This window comes from Hypanus sabinus, chromosome 4 (genome assembly GCF_030144855.1).
Source record: "Hypanus sabinus isolate sHypSab1 chromosome 4, sHypSab1.hap1, whole genome shotgun sequence".
Lineage (NCBI taxonomy): Eukaryota > Metazoa > Chordata > Chondrichthyes > Myliobatiformes > Dasyatidae > Hypanus > Hypanus sabinus.
In genome coordinates, this window is record NC_082709.1 from 92,875,884 (window position 1) to 92,895,249 (window position 19,366).

The 19,366-nt window shown below is 40.0% G+C and overlaps 1 protein-coding gene across 2 annotated transcripts in view; it reads right to left on the reverse strand.

The window, feature by feature from the left end:
• Nucleotides 1–513: 513 nt before the first annotated feature.
• Nucleotides 514–19,366, reverse strand: part of LOC132392311 (uncharacterized) — a 100,357-nt gene continuing 81,504 nt past the window's right edge. Inside the window, exons 5-6 of one of the 2 annotated variants that reach the window (XM_059966133.1) lie at nt 12,505–12,636; nt 516–856 (exon numbers count right to left, since the gene is read on the reverse strand). In XM_059966133.1, the coding sequence (XP_059822116.1) occupies nt 12,517–12,636 (120 nt within the window). In that variant the 3' untranslated portion in view covers nt 516–856; nt 12,505–12,516. Of the gene's footprint in view, nt 857–12,504; nt 12,637–19,366 lie in introns of both variants that reach the window. The other variant, XM_059966134.1, reaches the window with a different exon arrangement.

Genomic DNA, 19,366 nt, shown 5'->3' on the forward strand with positions numbered 1-19,366 from the left:
TGGAATTTTGCTTTGCCATACACAAAGTAACCAATGAAACAATTAACAAGCAAATGATGGTAGAAGAGTCCATCAATTATACTAGTTCAGTTAAAACAATTTATTTGCTAACTCCAGTATGTTTCAAATTATCTTGTCAATTCATCATCTATGATTTCCTCCTTGATCTTCAGAACTTTCACTTTAACTATATATCTCTTGTAAGAGACTTTTTGAAAGTCAAAATACAAAGGCAATCAGTTATTGTATCTCAGAGCATTCCACTAAGCCTATTAGACATGACCTGCCTTTCACGAACCCATTTTGGCTGAGATCTATTACTTCCACTTTTGCCAGATCTCTTGAATTGCACTCTTTGTAACAGTCTACCATTTCTCTCATTACACATGCTGATCTCAAAATCTATATCACATGTTCTTCGATAATTCACTCCATTAACTTGTTGAAATTTTGAAGACAATTCATTCCATTTTACCCGCCTTCTTTTTAAGGCCAGTCTGTTTCCTCTTTAAATTTGGATCTCTCTCTCTCGCTTAAGTAATACTTGTTTTGAATTAAACAAAAACTGTAAATAAAGACAAAGTGAATGCAGTAAGTTTGTTAAAGTTTATTTCAATAAACTAATAGAAAATTGTGTAGATTGAATACTGAAGCCAAATGGAAGTAACTCTTCAACAAACACAACACAGCTCCCTTTCATTCCTTTATATTTAAAGTAACCAATATCTGCTTCATAATAAATAGAAGGAAAGTCACACAAATAAACATATCCCAAAATAAAAAGGATGAAATTCTTGTGCTTTTATTCCTGATGTGTAATTCAACCTTGCTTTGTAAATTTCATTCAGTTGCTATCCTAGAAGGTTGAGGGAAAGGGAGAAGGTAAACATGAAATTAATGGCAATATCCATTGCAAGATAATGTAATAAATTGAGTATTAACATAATGGTTAATGATACTGTCATGAAGCGGAAATAAATGCAGAGTTTAATGACCATAATGAAACACATTAGATTAATGTTTGTGCATTAAATTTGAAATTAACTGAATGTGTAACATTAATAATAGAGTAATAAATTAGGGACACATGGAGTTTAATGATTGTGATAACTGAGTATACATGCATGAGATTAATTGCACTGTAAATAATTGGTATGAGTGCCATGTCAAATCACAATGTGATAATTAGGTGCAAAAATAATTATGCAATTAATATACCTGTAAGGCAGTAACGGTTTTAACATAATGGATATACATTTAGAGTGGTGATAAATGCAGAGTTTAAATGGAAAAGTAATAAATTGAGAAACAGAATTTGAGGTTACCAGTAAGCAATAAAATGGATATACCTGGGGAACTGAACTGTGGTACGATATTTGCACATATTGGATAAAAGGTGGTATGAAAAATTAGGAACATGCAAGTTATGAACAGTGTAGTAAATTAGGTAGCAAAGTGGTCATAAATTCTGGATTAGAAAAAAAGTATATGAATCTGTTCTAACAGGGCAACAACTTTTGGTGAGCAACTAAAGTGCCGATCTACTAAATCTCTTGCTGGACAGCTCCTGGCTTTATACTTAGCAATATCATTTAAATTAAATGAGTCCAGGATTTGTTATGAATAGCCTGCAGCAATTTTGGCATGCATAGGTGTCTGGCCACATTTCCAACCTCTCATTGAAAATGCAGCAGTTGCAGATTTTAATGGATTTCTTTTTAAATCAAAACTTAATACTGCTAGAAACACATGAAATTCTGCAGATGCCCAAAATCTTGAGCAATACCCACAAAATGCTGGAGGAACTCAATATGTCACACAGCATCTATGGAGGGGAATAAGTGGTTGACATTTTGAGCGGAGATCTTCATCAGAATTCAAAAGGAAAGTGGCAGAGGTCCTGTAAGTTGTTTATTCCCCTTCATTCTTGATGTGTGATTCAACCTTGCTGATTTCTTCCAGCAGTTTGTATGTGCTAACACTACTATGGAAGGCTGGGTATACAAGGCAAGGAATTTACAAATTGAATACAAATGCAGCAATTAATTGCAGTATAACATTATAACTGAACTGTTAATTGCAGTATAGCAAATTAATATAAATGCACTGTTTAATTCAAATGTAACAAATTACAAAATAATTGATTATAAATAAAGTCTATAATTATACTATAATGAATTGGAGATTAATACAAGGCAAATAGCAATACAATAGAAATGAATGGAGGTGGACTACCATAAGAAATAGGAGCAAGAAAACGTAATTCAGTCCCTCAAGTATGTTCTGCCATTCAACAAGATCACAATTAACCTTCTACCCCAGCTCTCTTTTTCTGACCTATCCCATATATCTCTCCATTCATCTATTAACCTATTTCTCATAGCTTTGAATGGAATCAATGCCCATAACCTTACAGGCTAGAGAATTCCAAAGATCTACCATTCTTTGAGTATAGAAATTTCTCTTTATTTCAGTTCTAAACATCTCATAAGACCATAAGATACAGGAGCAGAATTTTAGGCCATTTGGCCCATCGAGTCTGCTCTGCCTGCCGTTTCATCATTTTTCCTCTCAACCCCAATCTCATGCCTTCTCCCCAAATCCTTTTGATGTCCTGACTAATCCAGAATCTATCAACCTCTGCCTTAAATATATTCAATGAGTTGGCCTCCACAGCCAGCTATGGCAACAAATTCTACAGATTTACCACTCTGTGGCTGAAGAAATTCTACATCTTCATTCTAAAAGGACACCTCTCTAATATGAGGCTTTGGTCTTGGACTCCGCCACCACAGGAAACATTCTCTCCACATCCACCCTTTCAGTATTCAATAGGTTTCAATGAAGACATCCCTCATTCTTCTGAATTCCAGTCAGTACAGGACCAGATCCATCAAGCGATCTTCATATGACAAACCTTTGAATACCGTAACCATTTTCATGAACCTCCTTTGAACCCTCTCCAATGGCAGCACATCCTTTCTTAAGGGGCCCAAAACTGCTCACAATACTCCAAGCGAGGCCTCACCAGTGCTTTATAAAGCCTTATTACATCCTTGCTTTTATATTCTAGTCCTCTGTCAAGAGAGCCAAGGTGGCAGCAGATGCAGCTTGCAGCAGCCACTCCGGAGCTGATATGTTATTTTTTAAGCGGGGTACCATGTGCAATCCTAATCTGATGAAAAACAGACGTGGGAGCATGGAGGAACATCTGGAAATCTCCAGAAAGGCCCTCTTCATTGCTGCTGCTGCTAAGGTCTGGGTCTCTGCTGAGGAGAACAGGCCCCCAGTCCTCTGGGTCGCGTTGCCGGTGGCCGTTGGTGAGGGCATCTTAATACGCTCAGCAGAGGATGGTGCTCGGAGAAGTTGTGCCGGAGGGGATGGTCGGAGGCTCGCAGGTTAGACGGACTCAGAGTCCGCTGCGGTCAGGGTGCTTTCAGTGTGTGCTGTGTCTGCGAGGCTGGGTTCAATGGAGCTTTCATTGTGTGCTGCATCTGCGAGGCTGAGTCGGGTGGCACCGTGGAAGTCCATAGCAGGGGTATTCCCTTCTGCTGCTGGCGTGGGATGGCAAGTTTATCGGGACCCTGAGGACTTGTGGAAACTGTGTGGTGGTTTCTTTCAAACTTATTGCCTTTTAACATCTTTGGACTATTTTTACTGTGTCCATGGTCTGTTTTTTTTTATCAATTATGCTATTGTTTGTACTGTTGTAACTATATGTTGTAATTATGTGGTTTTGTGCAGGTCTTGTAGCTTTAGTTTTTGGTCTTGTTTTGTCTGGTGGATTTGGAGCTCCTTTCCGGGAAACGCACCAAGATGGTAGCGCGATATTAATACGCAGCAGCCTCTCTGGACTCTGGATTTGGGGATTTCCAAACGTTATGTGGATCTTCTGGTGTAGTCTGTTATGTCGTGTGCTTTTGTGATATCATTCTGGAGGAACATTGTCTCATTTTTTTAAATGCATTGCATTTGTGGTTTCTAAATGACAATAAACTGAATCTGAATCTGAATGCTAACATTGCATTCAGCTTGCTTATCACCAACTTAATCTGCAAGTCAACCTTTAAGGAATCCTCCACAAAAACTCCCAAAATCTCTCCTTGCCTCAAATATTTGAATTTTCTCTCCATTTAGAAAATAGTCTGTTTTTATTTCTTCGACCAAAGGACATGACCATGCACCTCCCAACACTCTATTCCATCGGCCACTTCTTTGCCCATTCTCCTAATCCGTTAAGTCCTTCTGAAGCCACTCTACTTCCTCAAAACCACGTGCCCTTCACCTATTTTTGTATCACCTGCAAACAGAGCTATCAATTCTGTCACCTAAGTTATTGACATATACCCCTTTGGACACAGACCCCTGTGGAACACCACAAGTTATTGGCAGCCAACCAGAAAAGGCTTCCTTTATTCACAGTCTTTGCCTCCTGCCAATCAGCCATTGCTTTATCCATGTTAGAATCTTTCTAGAATGCTTGCAACTTGTTAAGCAGCCTCATGTGTGACACATTGTCAAAGGCCTTCTGAAAATACAAGTACATAACATCCACCAATTCCCCTTTGTCTATCCTGCTCAAAGAATACCAACAGATTTGTCAGCCTAGTTTTTCCTTTGAGGAAACCATGCTGACTATGGCCTACTTTATCATGTGCGTCCAAGCACCCCAAAACCAACTCCTTAAAAATTGACTCCAACATCTTCCTTTTTAAACTGTGGCTGCTCAGCCAGGATAAAGCACCCTCTCCAAATCTATCTATCGAGCCCTCTAAGATTTTGTTGTGTTTGAGGTCACATCTAAACTCTGGAGAAAAATGCCCTAACTATTCCTCCTAATATTACAAAACAACAATACCAGGAACCAGTCCAGTGAATCGTTACTGCCTTTCCTCAAGTACATCCATCTTTAGATTAGAGGATCAAAACTGTATTTAAAAAAAACTTCTGGTGTGATATCAGCAACAAGCTAAGTAATTGCAGTTGTACAATTTTATGCTTTTTATGAAACGTCTTGTAATAAATGCCACCATTTGCCTTCCAAATTACTTGCTGAAATTGCATTTTAGCTTTCAGTTACTTGTGTACAGAATACAGTATACTTTGAATATCAGCATTTCACAATCTCTCACCAGCTGAGAAAAATACTGAAATAGATAACCTCACATTTTTCCACATTATACCCTACCTGCCACAACATTGCCATTCACTTTTCCATTTCCTCCTGAAGTCACTTTGCACCTTCATCCCAACTTTCATTTCCACTCAGTTTGATCAGAGTCAGCATAGAAATGGGCCATTTGGCCCAAATTGTTCATGTTGATCATGGTGCCCACCCAGTTAGTCTCATTTGAATTTGAACTTGAATTTATTTAAATCTTACATCTGTCCCAAAACATGATAGAGTAAACATATTTGCATAATGACAATATACAGACATGTAGCTTTATAAGTCTAGTGGCTTGTAGAAAGAAGATGTCCCATACATAGCCTGGCTATGGTCCTGGCTGCAATACTGCGGTACCTAACTGGAGGAACTCAGCAGGTCGGGCAGCATCCGTGGAAACGAGCAGTCAACGTTTCAGGCCAAGACCCTTCGTCAGGACTCGGCCCAAAACGTTGACTGATCGTTTCCACAGATGCTGACGACCTGCTGAGTTCCTCCAGCTTGTTGTATGTGTTGCTTTGACCCCAGCATCTGCAGTGTATTTTGTGTTTAATGTTGCGGTACCATATTTGCCAGATGGAAGCAGGATATGTCCATGTCTCTCCTAGTATAAATGTCTTTTAAATGTTATTATTGTATCTGCCTTAAACAATTCCTCTGGTAGCTCATTCCAAATATGCATCACCTTCTGCATGAAATTGTTCTTCAATTTCCTTTTGAATCTTTCACCTCTCACCTTAAACCTATGCCCTCCAAGTTTTGTTACTCCTCCCTGGGGAAAAGACCATGTGCACTCATTCTGTCTCTTTCTCTCATGTTTTTATACAAGACATGGCCACCCCTCAATTAAGTCCCAGTTTGCCCAACTTCAGCTGATAATTCACACCCTCAGAAAATCAGAGTGCCATCAGAAAACTTCCAGATGATATGCTCGATATTAAGCTTATATTCTATGATTCTGGTAACTTTTGCATTTAATAACTATGTTCTTATAACCAGATAACCATATAACAATTACAGCACGGAAACAGGCCATCTCGGCCCTTCCAGTCCATGCCGAACGCTTACTCTCACCTAGTCCCACTGACCTGCACTCAGCCCATAACCCTCCATTCTTTTCCTGTCCATATACCTATCCAATTTTACTTTAAATGACAATACCGAACCTGCCTCTACCACTTCTATTGGAATCTCGTTCCACACAGCTACCACTCTCTGAGTAAAGAAATTCCCCCTCGTGTTACCCTTAAACTTTTGCCCCCTAACTCTCAACTCATGTCCTCTTGTTTGAATCTTCCCTACTCTCAAAGGAAAAAGCCTATCCACGCCAACTCTATCTATTCCCCTCATAATTTTAAATACCTCTATCAAGTCCACCCTCAACCTTCTATGCTCCAAAGAATAAAGACCTAACTTGTTCAATCTTTCCCTGTAACTTAAGTGCTGAAACCCAGGTAACATTCTAGTAAATCTTCTCTGTACTCTCTCTATTTTGTTGACATCTTTCCTATAATTCAGTGACCAGAAGTGTACACAATACTCCAAATTTGGCCTTAACAATGCCTTGGACAATTTTAACATTAAATCCCAACTCCTATACTCAATGCTCTGATTTATAAAGGCCAACATACCAAAAGTTTTCTTCATCACACAATCCGCATGAGATTTCACCTTCAGGGAACTATGCACCATTATTCCTAGATCACTCTGTTCTACTGCATTCTTAAATGCCCTACCATTTACCATGTATGTCCTAGTTGGATTATTTCTACCAAAATGTAGCTCCTCACATTTATCAGCATTGAACTCCATCTGCCATCGTTCAGCCCACTCTTCTAACTGGCCTAAATCTCTCTGCAAGCTTTGAAAACCTACTTCATTATCCACAATGCCATCTATCTTAGTATCATCTGCATACTTACTAATCCAATTTACCACCCCATCATCCAGATCATTAATGTATATGACAAACAACAATGGACCCAGTACAGATACCTGAGGCACAACTCTAGTCACCGGCCTCCAACCTGACAAATCGGCCTCCACCACTACTCTCTGGCATCTCCCATCCAGACACTGTTGAATCCATTTCACTACTTCAATATTAATACCTAACGATTGAACCTTCCTAACTAACCTTCCGTGCGGAACATTGTCAAAGGCCTTACTGAAGTCCATATAGACAACATCCACAGCTTTACCCTCGTCAACTTTCCTCGTAACCTCTTCAAAAAATTCAATAAGATTTGTCAAACATGACTTTCCACGCACAAATCCATGTTGACTGTTCCTAATCAGATCCAGTCTATCCAGATAGTTATATATAACCTCTCTAAGAATACTTTCCATTAATTTACCCACCACTGACGTCAAACTGACAGGCCCATAATTGTTAGGTTTACTCTTAGAACCTTTTAAACAAATGGAACCACATGAGCAATATGCCAATCCTCCGGCACCATCCCCGTTTCTAATGACATTTGAAATATTTCTGTCAGAGCCCCTGCTATTTCTACACTAACCTCCCTCAAGGTCCTACGGAATATCCTGTCAGGTCCCGGAGATTTATCCACTTTTATATTCCTTAAAAGTGCCAGTACTTCCTCCTCTTTAATCCTCATAGTTTCCATAACTTCCCTACTTGTTTCCCTTATCTTACACAATTCAATATCCTTCTCCTTAGTGAATACCGAAGAAAAGAAATTGTTCAAAATCTCCCCCATCTCTTTCGGCTCCACACATAGCTGTCCACTCTGATTCTCTAAGGGACCAATTTTATCCCTCACTATCCTTTTGCCCTTAATGTAACTGTAGAAACACTTCGGATTTACTTTCACCTTACTTGCCAAAGCAACTTCGTATCTTCTTTTAGCTTTTCTAGTTTCTTCTTACATTCTTTATATTTCTTGAGCACCTCATTTACTCCATTCTGCCTATTTTTATTGCAGATATCTCTCTTTGTCCTAACCAAGTTTCCAATATCCCCTGAAAACCATGGCTCTCTCCAACTTTTAACCTTTCCTTTCAACCTAACAGGAATATACCCTCAAAATGTACCCTCAGGAATGTACCCTCAAAATTTCACCTTTAAATGACCTCCATTTCTCTATTACATCCTTCCCATAAAACAAATTGTCCCAATCCACTCCTTCTAAATCCTTTCACATCTCCTCAAAGTTAGCCTTTCTCCGATCAAATATCTCAACCTTGGGTCCAGTCCTATCCTTCTCCATAATTATATTGAAATTAATGGCATTGTGACCACTGGATCCAAAGTATTCCCCAACACATACCTCCATCACCTGACCTATTTCATTCCTTAACAGAAGATCCAACACTGCCCCTTCTCTAGTTGGTATCTCTATGTATTGCTGCAAAAAACTATCCTGCACACAGTTTACAAACTCCAAACCATCCATGCCTTTTACAGTATGGGCTTCCCAGTCTATGTGTGGAAAATTAAAATCTCCCACAATCACAACCCTGTGCTTACTACAAATATCTACTATCTCCTTGCAAATTTGCTCCTCCAATTCTCGCTCTCCATTAGGTGGTCTATAATACACCCCTATAAGTGTTACTACACCTTTCCCATTCCTCAATTCCACCCAAATAGTCTCCCTAGACAAGCCCTCTAATCTATCCTGCCAGAGCACCGCTGTAATATTTTCTCTGACAAGCAACACAACACCTCCCTCTCTTGTCCCTCCGATTCTATCACACCTGAAGCAACGAAATCCAGGAATATTTAGTTGCCAATCACACCCCTCCTACAACCATTTTTCACTAATAGCTACAACATCATATTTCCAGGTATCAATCCATGCTCTAAGCTCATCCACCTTTCTTACAATGCTCCTAGCATTAAAATAAATGCATTTAAGAAATTCTCCACCTCTTCCTCTCTGTTTATCTCTAACAGTACAAAGACTTTACTGTCTTCTTTTTCTTCCTTCTCCCATACATCTGTTCCTACACTCTGGTTCCCCTCCCCCCTCGTATCTAGTTTAAATCCACTGCAGCCTCTCTAGCAAATCTACCTGCAAGAATACTTATCCCCCTCCAGTTCAGATGTAAACCATCCTGCCGGAACAGGTCCCACCTTCCCTGGAAAACTGCCCAATTATCTACAAATCTGAAGCCCTCCCTACTGCACCATGTCTTCAGCCACGTGTTGATCTGCACTACCTTACTATTTCTAAACCCACCTGCACGTGGCACTGGTAGCAATCCTGAGATTGCTGTACTGGAGGTCCTGTCCTTTAACTTTGCACCTAGCTCCCTTTCAGGACCTCCTTACTCTTCCTACCCACATCATTGGTCCCTACATGGACCACGACATCCGGCTGTTCACCCTCCCTCTTGAGAATACTGAGAACTCGATCCACGATATCGTGGACCCTGACACCAGGAAGGCAGCAGACCATCCAGGATTCTCGCTCTCTTCCACAGAACCTCCTCTCTGTCCCCCTAACTACTGAGTCCCCTATCACTACTGCTCTCCTCTTTTCCCTCCTGAGCTGAGGGTCCAGTCTCAGTGCCAGAGACACAACCACTGCAACTTGTCCCTGGTAGGTTGCTCCCACCAAAAGTATCCAAAACGGTACACTTATTGTTGATGGGAACGGCCAAGGGGTGCTCTGCTCTTCCTGTCTATTCTCCTTCCCTCTCCTGACAGTCTCCCAACTACCCATCTCCTGACTCCTAGGGGTGACTATCTCCCTGAAACAACTATCTATTTCTTCTACATGAAATCCCATGTGTTTCCAGTTGGGAGCAGACTTTTTCTATTTCCTCAGTAATATTCATATCAGCAATCAAATTGAAACTAATGAATCACTGTTGATGTTAATTTCATGTTTCTCAAGTATCTTAACAGTTTGAATATATAGCATGAAATGATGGGTGCACAAATGTGGAGTGCATTTCTTTCTTTCTATATTACATCAATTATATATTTGAAAAACTTGTTACGAGGGCAACTTACTCAAATTTGTGAATATAAGAAATAATGCATGTTAATGTTTGCAATGTAAAGTGAGTAGCTTTACATTTGTTATCCTTTCTATACCCAATTAGCAATGAAAGTCCAGCCTGTACCTTTAGGATGATCTGAATTTATTTCCATATTTTAACAATTTCTTCAAAGCTAAGCCTGTGTAACTGTTCATGGACATGTCTTTCACAGACTGCATATTCCTAAATACTACATGACACCAGCAATTAAGATTTCAGAAATATTATTAGTATTGGAAAAACACTGGAAAATAGTCCAATCATTCCAAATAGCATGCATGGTTATATAGATAGAGACTGACTACAACACCAAGGTATGGACAAGGGAAGCACCAGAGTACTTATAGGTCTGCTTTGAATCGGTGGACTGGACTGTATTCAGGGATTCATCTTCAAGTCTGGATGCAGTTATTACTGACTTCATTAACACCTGTGTGGATGAGTGTGTGCCTATGAAAACTTGCTGTACATTCCCAGACCAAAAGCCATGGATGACTCAGGAAGTTTGTAGTCTGCTGAGGGCTAGATCTATGACATTTAAGACAGGTGACCCAAGCCTGTCAAACCAGGTATGACTTGTAAAGGGCTATATCAGGAGCTAAGAAACAATTCTGAGTGAGTCTGGCGGTGACATCTCACCTCTGGCAGGGTTTGCAGGCCATTACCTCCTACAAAGCAAAACCCAGTATCATGAATGGCAGTGATGCTTTACTACGGGCTCAATGCCTTTCATGCTCACTTTGAAAGGGAGAATAAAACTACAGCTGTGAGATCCCTGCTGCACTCTGTGATCTCTGTCTCAGAGGCTGATGGTTGGGTGAATCTTGCAAAGCGGCAGGCCCTGATGGAGTACCTGGTAAGGCTCTGAAAGCGCGCCAACTAATTAGTGGGGTATTCAAAGATATTTTCAATCTCACTGCTGTGGTCAGAAGTACCCACCTACTTCAAAAGGGCAATCATTATACCAGTGCTCAATTTGAGCAGTGTGAGCTGCCTTAATGACTATTGGCCAGTAGCACTCACATCTACGATGATGAAATGCTTTGAGAAGTTGGTAATGGCTAAAATTAACTCCTGTCTCAGCAAGGACCTGACCAACTGCAGTTTGCCTATCACCACAATAGGTCTACAATGAACACAATCTCAATGGCTCTCCACACAGCCTTGGATCACATGGACAATACAAATACCTACGTCAGTATGCTGTTCATTAACACCATCAGTCCTACAGTCCTGATCAAAAAGCTACAGAACCTGGGACTTTGTACCTCCCTCTGCAACTGCATCCCCAACTTCCTAACCAGAAGACCACAATCTGTGCAAATTGGTAATAACATCTTCACCTCGCTAATAATCAACACTGCAACACCTCAGGGATGTGTGCTTAGACCTCTGCTCTCTTTGTACCCATGACTATGTGGCTAGGTATAGCTTAAATGCCATCTATAAATTTGCTGACATACAACCATTGCTGCCAGAATTTCAGATGGTGATGAGGGGGCATACAGGAGTAAGGTATACCAGCTAGTTGAGTGGGGTTGCAGCAACAACCGTACACTCAACGTCAGGAAGACCAAAGAGCTGATTGTGGACTTCAGAAAGGGTAAGACGAGGGAACACAAACCAATCCTCAGAGGGATCAGAAGTGGAGGGAGAGAGCAATTTCAAGTTCCTGAGGATATAACCTGGTCCAGAGATATTGATGCAGCTATGAAGACTAGATAGCAGCTACATTTCATCAGGAGTTTGAGGAGATTTGGCTTGTCACTTAAAAGTCTCAAACACCTCTATAGGTGCACCATAGAAGCATTCCGACTGGCTGCATCACCACCTGGAAATGGGTGGGGGGGGAGGTGGGGGTCTACTGCACAGGATTGAAGTAAGCTACAGAGAGTTGTAAACTTAGTAAGCTCAAACACAGGTACTAGCCTCTGTAGTATCCAGGGCATCTCCATGGGGAATTGCCTCAGATAAGCAGCTTCCATTACCCAGGACATGCCCACCTCTCATTGTTACCATCAGGAGGAGGTACAGAAGTCTGAAGGCACACACTCAGTGATTCAGGAACAGCTTCTTCCCCTCTGCCATCCAATTTCTGAATGGAAACGGAACCCATGAACACTACTTCACTACTACTTTATTTTTGTTTTTGCACTACTTATGTATTGCACTGCACTGCTGCCGCAGAGTTAACAAATTTCACGACATGTGCTGGTGATATTAAATCTGAATCTGATTCTGATATTAAGCTGTCAGCACTACTTTACATAATCTTTCTTTCACTACTTTCATTTTGTATTCATGGGATTAAACATATTTACCTTGTCTCCGATTCAAAGTTTAAGAACGTCAATACTTTCTACTTCTATATCTCCAAAAACTATAACAGTGTCTGGCTTCCAATCTTCTAATCGATGCGGGTAGTCCAGAATGTGTCTACCATTCAGAGATACCTAAATAAAGAGTTTTCAAAAGATATCTTAGTTCTCTAACACAAGCCAGTAATCTATTGCCAAAAACTTGACCCCCTTGCTACTTTGATTTGTGCAGAAACAGCAGAATAAAACAACTTTTGACTGATTTGATTTTCAAATTTTAAAATGCCCTCATGTAAAATAGCATAAGCACTACTATGCATGATTCATTTTTAGCAATATTGATACTCGTGAGGGATCAATCAAGCATGTACCAAAACACGTTACACTGGAGCTTTTGGAAAAACCCAACACCTTTGTTAAGACCATAAGACATAGGACAGAATTAGACTGTTCAGCCCATCGAGTCTGTTCTGCCATCCCAACATGACTGATTTATTATTCCTCTCAACCCCATTTTTCCCTTCTTCCTGAGACCTGTGATGCCCTGACTACTGAAGATCCTATCAACTTCTGCTTTAAATATACCCAGTGACCTGGCCTCCATAGCTGCCTATGATAATGAATTCCACAGATTCACTACCCTCGGGCTAAAGAAATTCCTCATCTCTGTTCTAAATGGATGTCCGCCTATTGTGAGTCTATGCCTTCTGGTCCTAAACTGCCCCACAATAAGAAATATGTGTACCACATCCACTCTATTTAGGCCTTTCAAATCATCACTCATTTTTAAAACTCCATCAAGTACAGGCCCAGAGCCATCAAATGCTCCTCATACATTAACCTTTTAATTCCTGGGATCATTCTCATGAACCTCCTCTGGATCCTCTCCAATGCCAACACATCTTTTGTTAGATAAGGACCCAAAACTGCTCACAATATTCCAAATGCTCTCTGACCAATGCCTTATAAAGCCTCAGCAGTACATCTTTGCTTTTATTTATATCCTTGTTAACTGACATGAAAACTAGAAGCACAATGCACAGTATAAAGGGAAGAATATATTACAGTAAATAGCAATAGTAAGTTGGAATTGCAAATATAATGGTGAATGGCACCAATACTATCTTCCATTTTGTAGAAATCTGACAAACGTAATTTAAACAATATGGACCAAATACTAAAGAAATCCCACATGCTGTTTCAGAGATATAAGTTCAATGAAAGCTACATATAAAAGCTAAAATTATAACCCATCTTTTGCTGTATTCCAGGGATCTTATTTGAGAAAGTTGTCATCATCCTAAAACATGAGAACTATTTTCACAACCAGTAAGATCGCAGATCTGAACTAATTACTGTTCTCAGAATGAACCACAGAGCATTTTCTCTGCTTTTTATTTTATCACTATCATTAAGTTAAATTACCGAATTAAATATTTGATGGCACTAAATAAATTAACCACCTTAACAGAAAGTGCAGAGGAATTCTCACAAATACCCTGCCCATTATTTATTGCTCTGGCCGGTCATGACGCACATCAACTGCAGCATCCCAGTCAATCTTCACTCACTGTAACTTGACTTACACTGAAACCTTGGCTACCTTAATCTACACTCATCTCTGGAGCACCTGCACAGTAAAGACACCTACATTAGACTACTGTTTATTGATTACGGCTCTGCCTTCAATATTATAATTCCAAGCAAACTCATCTCCAAACCCTGGACCAGGGTTTCTTAACCAGAGTTTGGTGCAGCCTTAGGGGTTTCGCAAGCGATCGCGATTAAAAAATAAACAAACATTATTTTTTAAACTTTGCACAACATGCGATGTTTGCACTCTCAGCGATGGGCAGTGAGCACGCAGACCTGTTAGCAATCTCATTCGAGGACTCTCAGCCCAGTATGACAGTGTGCAGTAGGACCGTGTTTACTTGCTTGAGTCCATTTTCAATTTTTAAACATATGAGAGGGGAGGCCCTTGATAACTTTTTGGTGAGCACAGTGGAGGGGAGTACTGTAGACTGATAATTGGTGAGTGCTATATTGCAGAGGGACAGACGGTAGGCTGATGAGGAGCATTAACTGCGTTTTCCAATTATTGAATGGACTCGCCCAATTTGGGCCATGATGTCAGCCTCTCCCTCCCAAATTACCTCCCCCAATTTCCCCTGATGAGCCATGACTGACTTAAGGGAGCAAACAAACTTTATCAGTGTAGTCAAAAATTGGAGGAAAATTTTCATTCTGAAGACTGTCTAGTGTGGTGATTTTCGAAGAGGAGGTGTGGGATGGAAGAGGAGGATTCTAAGCCTAGGCCTAAGGACAATTCTGATAAGGTTAATGATGAAGAATTACAATCTTCTGAGTCATTTCACTGCACTAGTGCAACAATAGACACAAAAAGTCTGTTTTTTTTTACAAAACTATAAAAGTTTATATACATAAAGTACAAACATCAAATATTTTGAAGACAGTGAATAAATTCAAATTAAAATATGATTATTACTGTCTACAAAACAGTCAATTCCCTGGGGGCCCACCACTCCCAGAAATGACCCATTGTAGTCTCTCCTCCAAGGACACGAACATGAACATATTCTCAAAAGAGGGGCAGGCAGTTGGCCCTGGCAGAGCCCTCGACCTTCTGATGCCTAGATCCATGAATGGCCATCTTTGCCAGGCCCAGGGGCAAGCCCCACCAGTAGATCCTCCTCATGACCTGACCCCATCTGTACTGGGTGCCCGTATACAAGGAGCATGGGGCTGAAGTACAACCAGAACCTGAGCAGCAGACCCTTCAGATACTTAAACAGGGGCTGCAACCTCTCACACTCCACTTAAGCATGGTACACTGACTCCTTTCATCCACAGAATGGACCGGTGAACAGTAACCTTAACTCTAATGCTTAAAAACCTGTTGTACGGTACTGCCCAATGCAACACCTTCCACCCCAGGGCCCCAATGTACAGAGGAAGGACCCCTATATAAAATTGATTTTCACTGCTGACCTCCTGTGCTGCCAGATGGTAAAACAGACCGCCAAGGTGAGTCTGGTTGTTAGATGAAGGCAAGGAAGTGAAAGGTAGCCAGAGCAGCCCATACAAGAAATGCTTTGGAATGTCATGGAAGGTCATGGTGGGCATCCCCACGAAATAGCTCACGTTGCGTGGGACCCTCTCCTGCATGATATCCTGAGGCTTGGGTCCGACGAGCACTTCCGGACAATCAGGTGGTGAATCTTTCCACTTCCCCAAGGTCCCTCGACACCCACTGTATTAGGATTGGGACCAGCCCCCTCGCATCTAGAGCATCGTCCCCCACAGGCTTAGGAGAAACATGTTTGGATGAGTCTACACCCCATACCCTCAACAGTTCTCAGTAAAAGTGAGACAGTCCCCTCAAAGTGGTGTGGTTGACGCTGTCTGCTGGAAGCCATATGCTCTCTTGCAGGCAGTGTCCCTGGCAGAGAAAGTGCATCGCCAGCACATGCCATCTCAGAGGGTGGTCACTGTAAAAAGTATCTCTGGGGGGTCCTGAGGCAGACAGCTGCTAGCTGGGTGCACACACACACACACCAATGACTTGCCACCTTCCACGATAGGAAGTCTCAGGACTGCACAGTGATTCATTGCCTCCTGATGCCTCTAAAGAAGTCCACCAGCCTCTTCTGAGTCCTGGAGTCAAAAGCATTTGGTGGGTCTAAAGTAATCAGCCAGTACCATATCTTTACAATGAAAGCTACTTATCAATGGGTTTTACATGAACTGGTGATCCGAGTTGTCCTATTCCATTGTGCCCAGTCTGTGGCAAACAACTTACAACTGTAGCAATGGCTCCAGCAAAATTGAAAAGACACTGAACTACAAATCACAGCTGTATGACATGTAAAAGTGCTGATTATTTTAGACGACTACTGGAATCTCAAAACAAACAAATTAAAGCTTTTGAAAATAATTTTCAAGTTAACAGTCATTAAAAGGCTCAGGAAGCAAGTTATTTAGCAGCAAGACCAATTCACTCGAGAATGTTTAAAAACTGTGAAAACCTGGACAAAGAGCACACCAATCCCCTGCTACATACATAAATCCAGTGGCTTAGCGGAGGAAGAATTCTCAACAGGGTGTTTGAGCTAAAAGGTGAATTGCAAGACCACTTTCAAGAAAATAGTAGGACAGATTTTATTAAGTGATTTGAAGATGAAGAACAGCTGCAGAAACTAGCCTACTTAACAGACCTTTTTCATCATATGAATCAGTTGAACAATTCTCTGCAAGGTCCTGGAGAAAATGCTTTGACTTCAAGTAACAAGATTCTTGGATTTTAAAAGAAGCTGAATCTTTGGAAAAATCATGCTGCAAAAGGAAATCTTGAAATGTTTCCACTGCTGCTTGGCTTGAAAGTGAGAAAGGGTGTCAGAAAGTCTTAAGACTTATTGAAAACCACCTGGAAGAACTGCAGAACAAAATTGAACAGTATTTTTTCTCCCTTTCAACACAAGTGTATGACTGGGTGAGGGACCCTTTCTCTGAAACTTCTGCTCAGCCTGAACACTTCACTTTGAGAGAAGAGGAAGAACTTTGTGAGCTACAGTCTGATCATGTACTCAAGATGAGATTTACCAACCTGCCTCAGGACAAGTTCTGGATTTCTGTGAAAGAAGAGTATCCTGCCATTCATAGGAAAGCAATGAATTTCAGGGTTCTCACGTTTAACTGTTGTTTATTCTTCAGGGCACCTCTCTGTTTTCATGGAAGTTTTGCGAAGAAAAAGCATTTCAGGATGTATATTGTATGCATTTCTCTGACATTAAATTGAACCTTTGAACCTCTGAACATTTTGCTGCAATTTTCAACTTCTTACATTTGTGAACAAGCTTTTTCTTGTTTAACAAGCATCAAGAGCAAGGATAGAAATCATCTCATTTTTAGTTGAAGGTGAAATCCATGTGCACTTAGCTCAAGATCAGCAAAGCCTTTGACAAAGTTCCACATGAAAGGTTAGTTAAGAAGGTTCAGGAAGTCAGCTGGAGACGCTCATGGAGTGAGTACCGTTTTGGATTCGCTCCATAACCTTTACTTTATCTTAGCTTAAATATTTTTTGTTTTGTCTGGGCCAGAGCCCGAGTTATAATTGTTTTTTAGTGATTATATTTTTATTCTTTTTACAACTAACTATACTTAGAAATATGGTTTTTATTATAGCGATTTTATTTTTAAAGTTGGGGTGATTCTTTTATATATATTCTTTTTATATGGAGTGTTCTTCAGCTGACATGGGGGTAGGATTAGTCTTACTTTTTCTCTTTTTAAGTCATATTTTGGCTTTTTCTCTTTTTCTCGGGGGGTGGGGGGATGGTCTGTTTTCTAATTCTATTTTTTTTGTACCAGTTTGTGTTAGTTTTTTTATTCGGGCTGTTTTTGAACTTCGAATATGTCTGTGTTGTCGTCACTTCCGGGTTTTCTCACTACTTTTGTTCTTCTTCCGGGTGCATGAGTTTATAAGTTGGTTAACCCTTTCTATACCAAAGGGTTGATTATAGAATTATGGCTCAGACCATTAATTTTGTGTCTTGGAATACTAATGGTTTAAATCATCCAATTAAACGAAAGAAGATTTTCAAAGTATTCCAAAGACTTAATGCTCATATCATTTTTGTACAAGAAACTCATGTGAGGAGGGAGGACAAATTTCGTTTTTTTAGATTTTGGCGGGGTCAACAGTATCACGCAAATTCGAATGCTAAAGTAAAAGGAGTTTCAATTTTTATTGACTCCTCTATTTCATTTGTTCAACATGATATTTTTTCAGATCCGAATGGCAGATTTTTGTTAATTACGGGTTTACTTTGTAATAAAAAGGTTGCTTTGGTTAATGTTTATGCTCCAAATGTGGATTGTCCTGACTTTTTTAAGTCTTTATTTACTTCTTTACCCAATCTAAACGAATATAAGTTAATAATGGGTGGTGACTTTAATTGTTGTTTAAATCCTCTGATGGATAAATCTTTATCTATTCAGACTTTACCTAATAAGTCGGCCACTTGTATTAATTCTTTTTTGACTGACAATGGAGTTTTTGATATTTGGAGATTCCGGTATCCTAATGACAAAGAGTTTTCTTTTTTCTCACATGTTTATCACTCTTATTCAAGAATTGATTATTTTTTTGTAGACTCTTGTTTTATTCCATTGGTAATCGGTTGTAACTATGATATTATAGCTATCTCTGATCATGCTCCGTTATTACTTTCTATGAAATTTACGGATACAGCTTCTAATGCTAGACAATGGCGATTTGACTCTACCTTGTTGCAAGACTCTGACTTTATAAAATTTATGGAGGAGCAGATCGACTTCTTCTTCTCAACTAATTCTACAGATGATATTTCCTGCGGAACACTTTGGGACACTTTTAAAGCTTATATACGTGGACAGATTATTTCTTATTCTGTTGGTTTGAGGAAACGTATCAAGATGGAAACTCTTTTATTGGTTGATAAAATTAAAGAGATTGATAAGAAATATTCGATTGCTCCTAGTAAGGAGCTTTACAAACAAAGGGTTGAACTTCAAATGGAACATAGTTTATTACTTACATCCTCGATTGAAAATCAATTAATGAAAACTAAATCTGATTTTTATATACATAGTGATAAATCTGGTAAACTGTTAGCTAGTCAATTGAAGAATGCTCTGGTTAAACGTCAAATCACTAAGATTGGTCAGCAGAATGGGAATCTGACAGTTAATCATGATGAGATAAATAAGGCATTTCAAGATTTCTATACCTCCCTGTATCAATCTGAATTTCCTCAAGATTATAATACCATGTCTGATTTTCTTGGAAAATTAAATTTTCCAA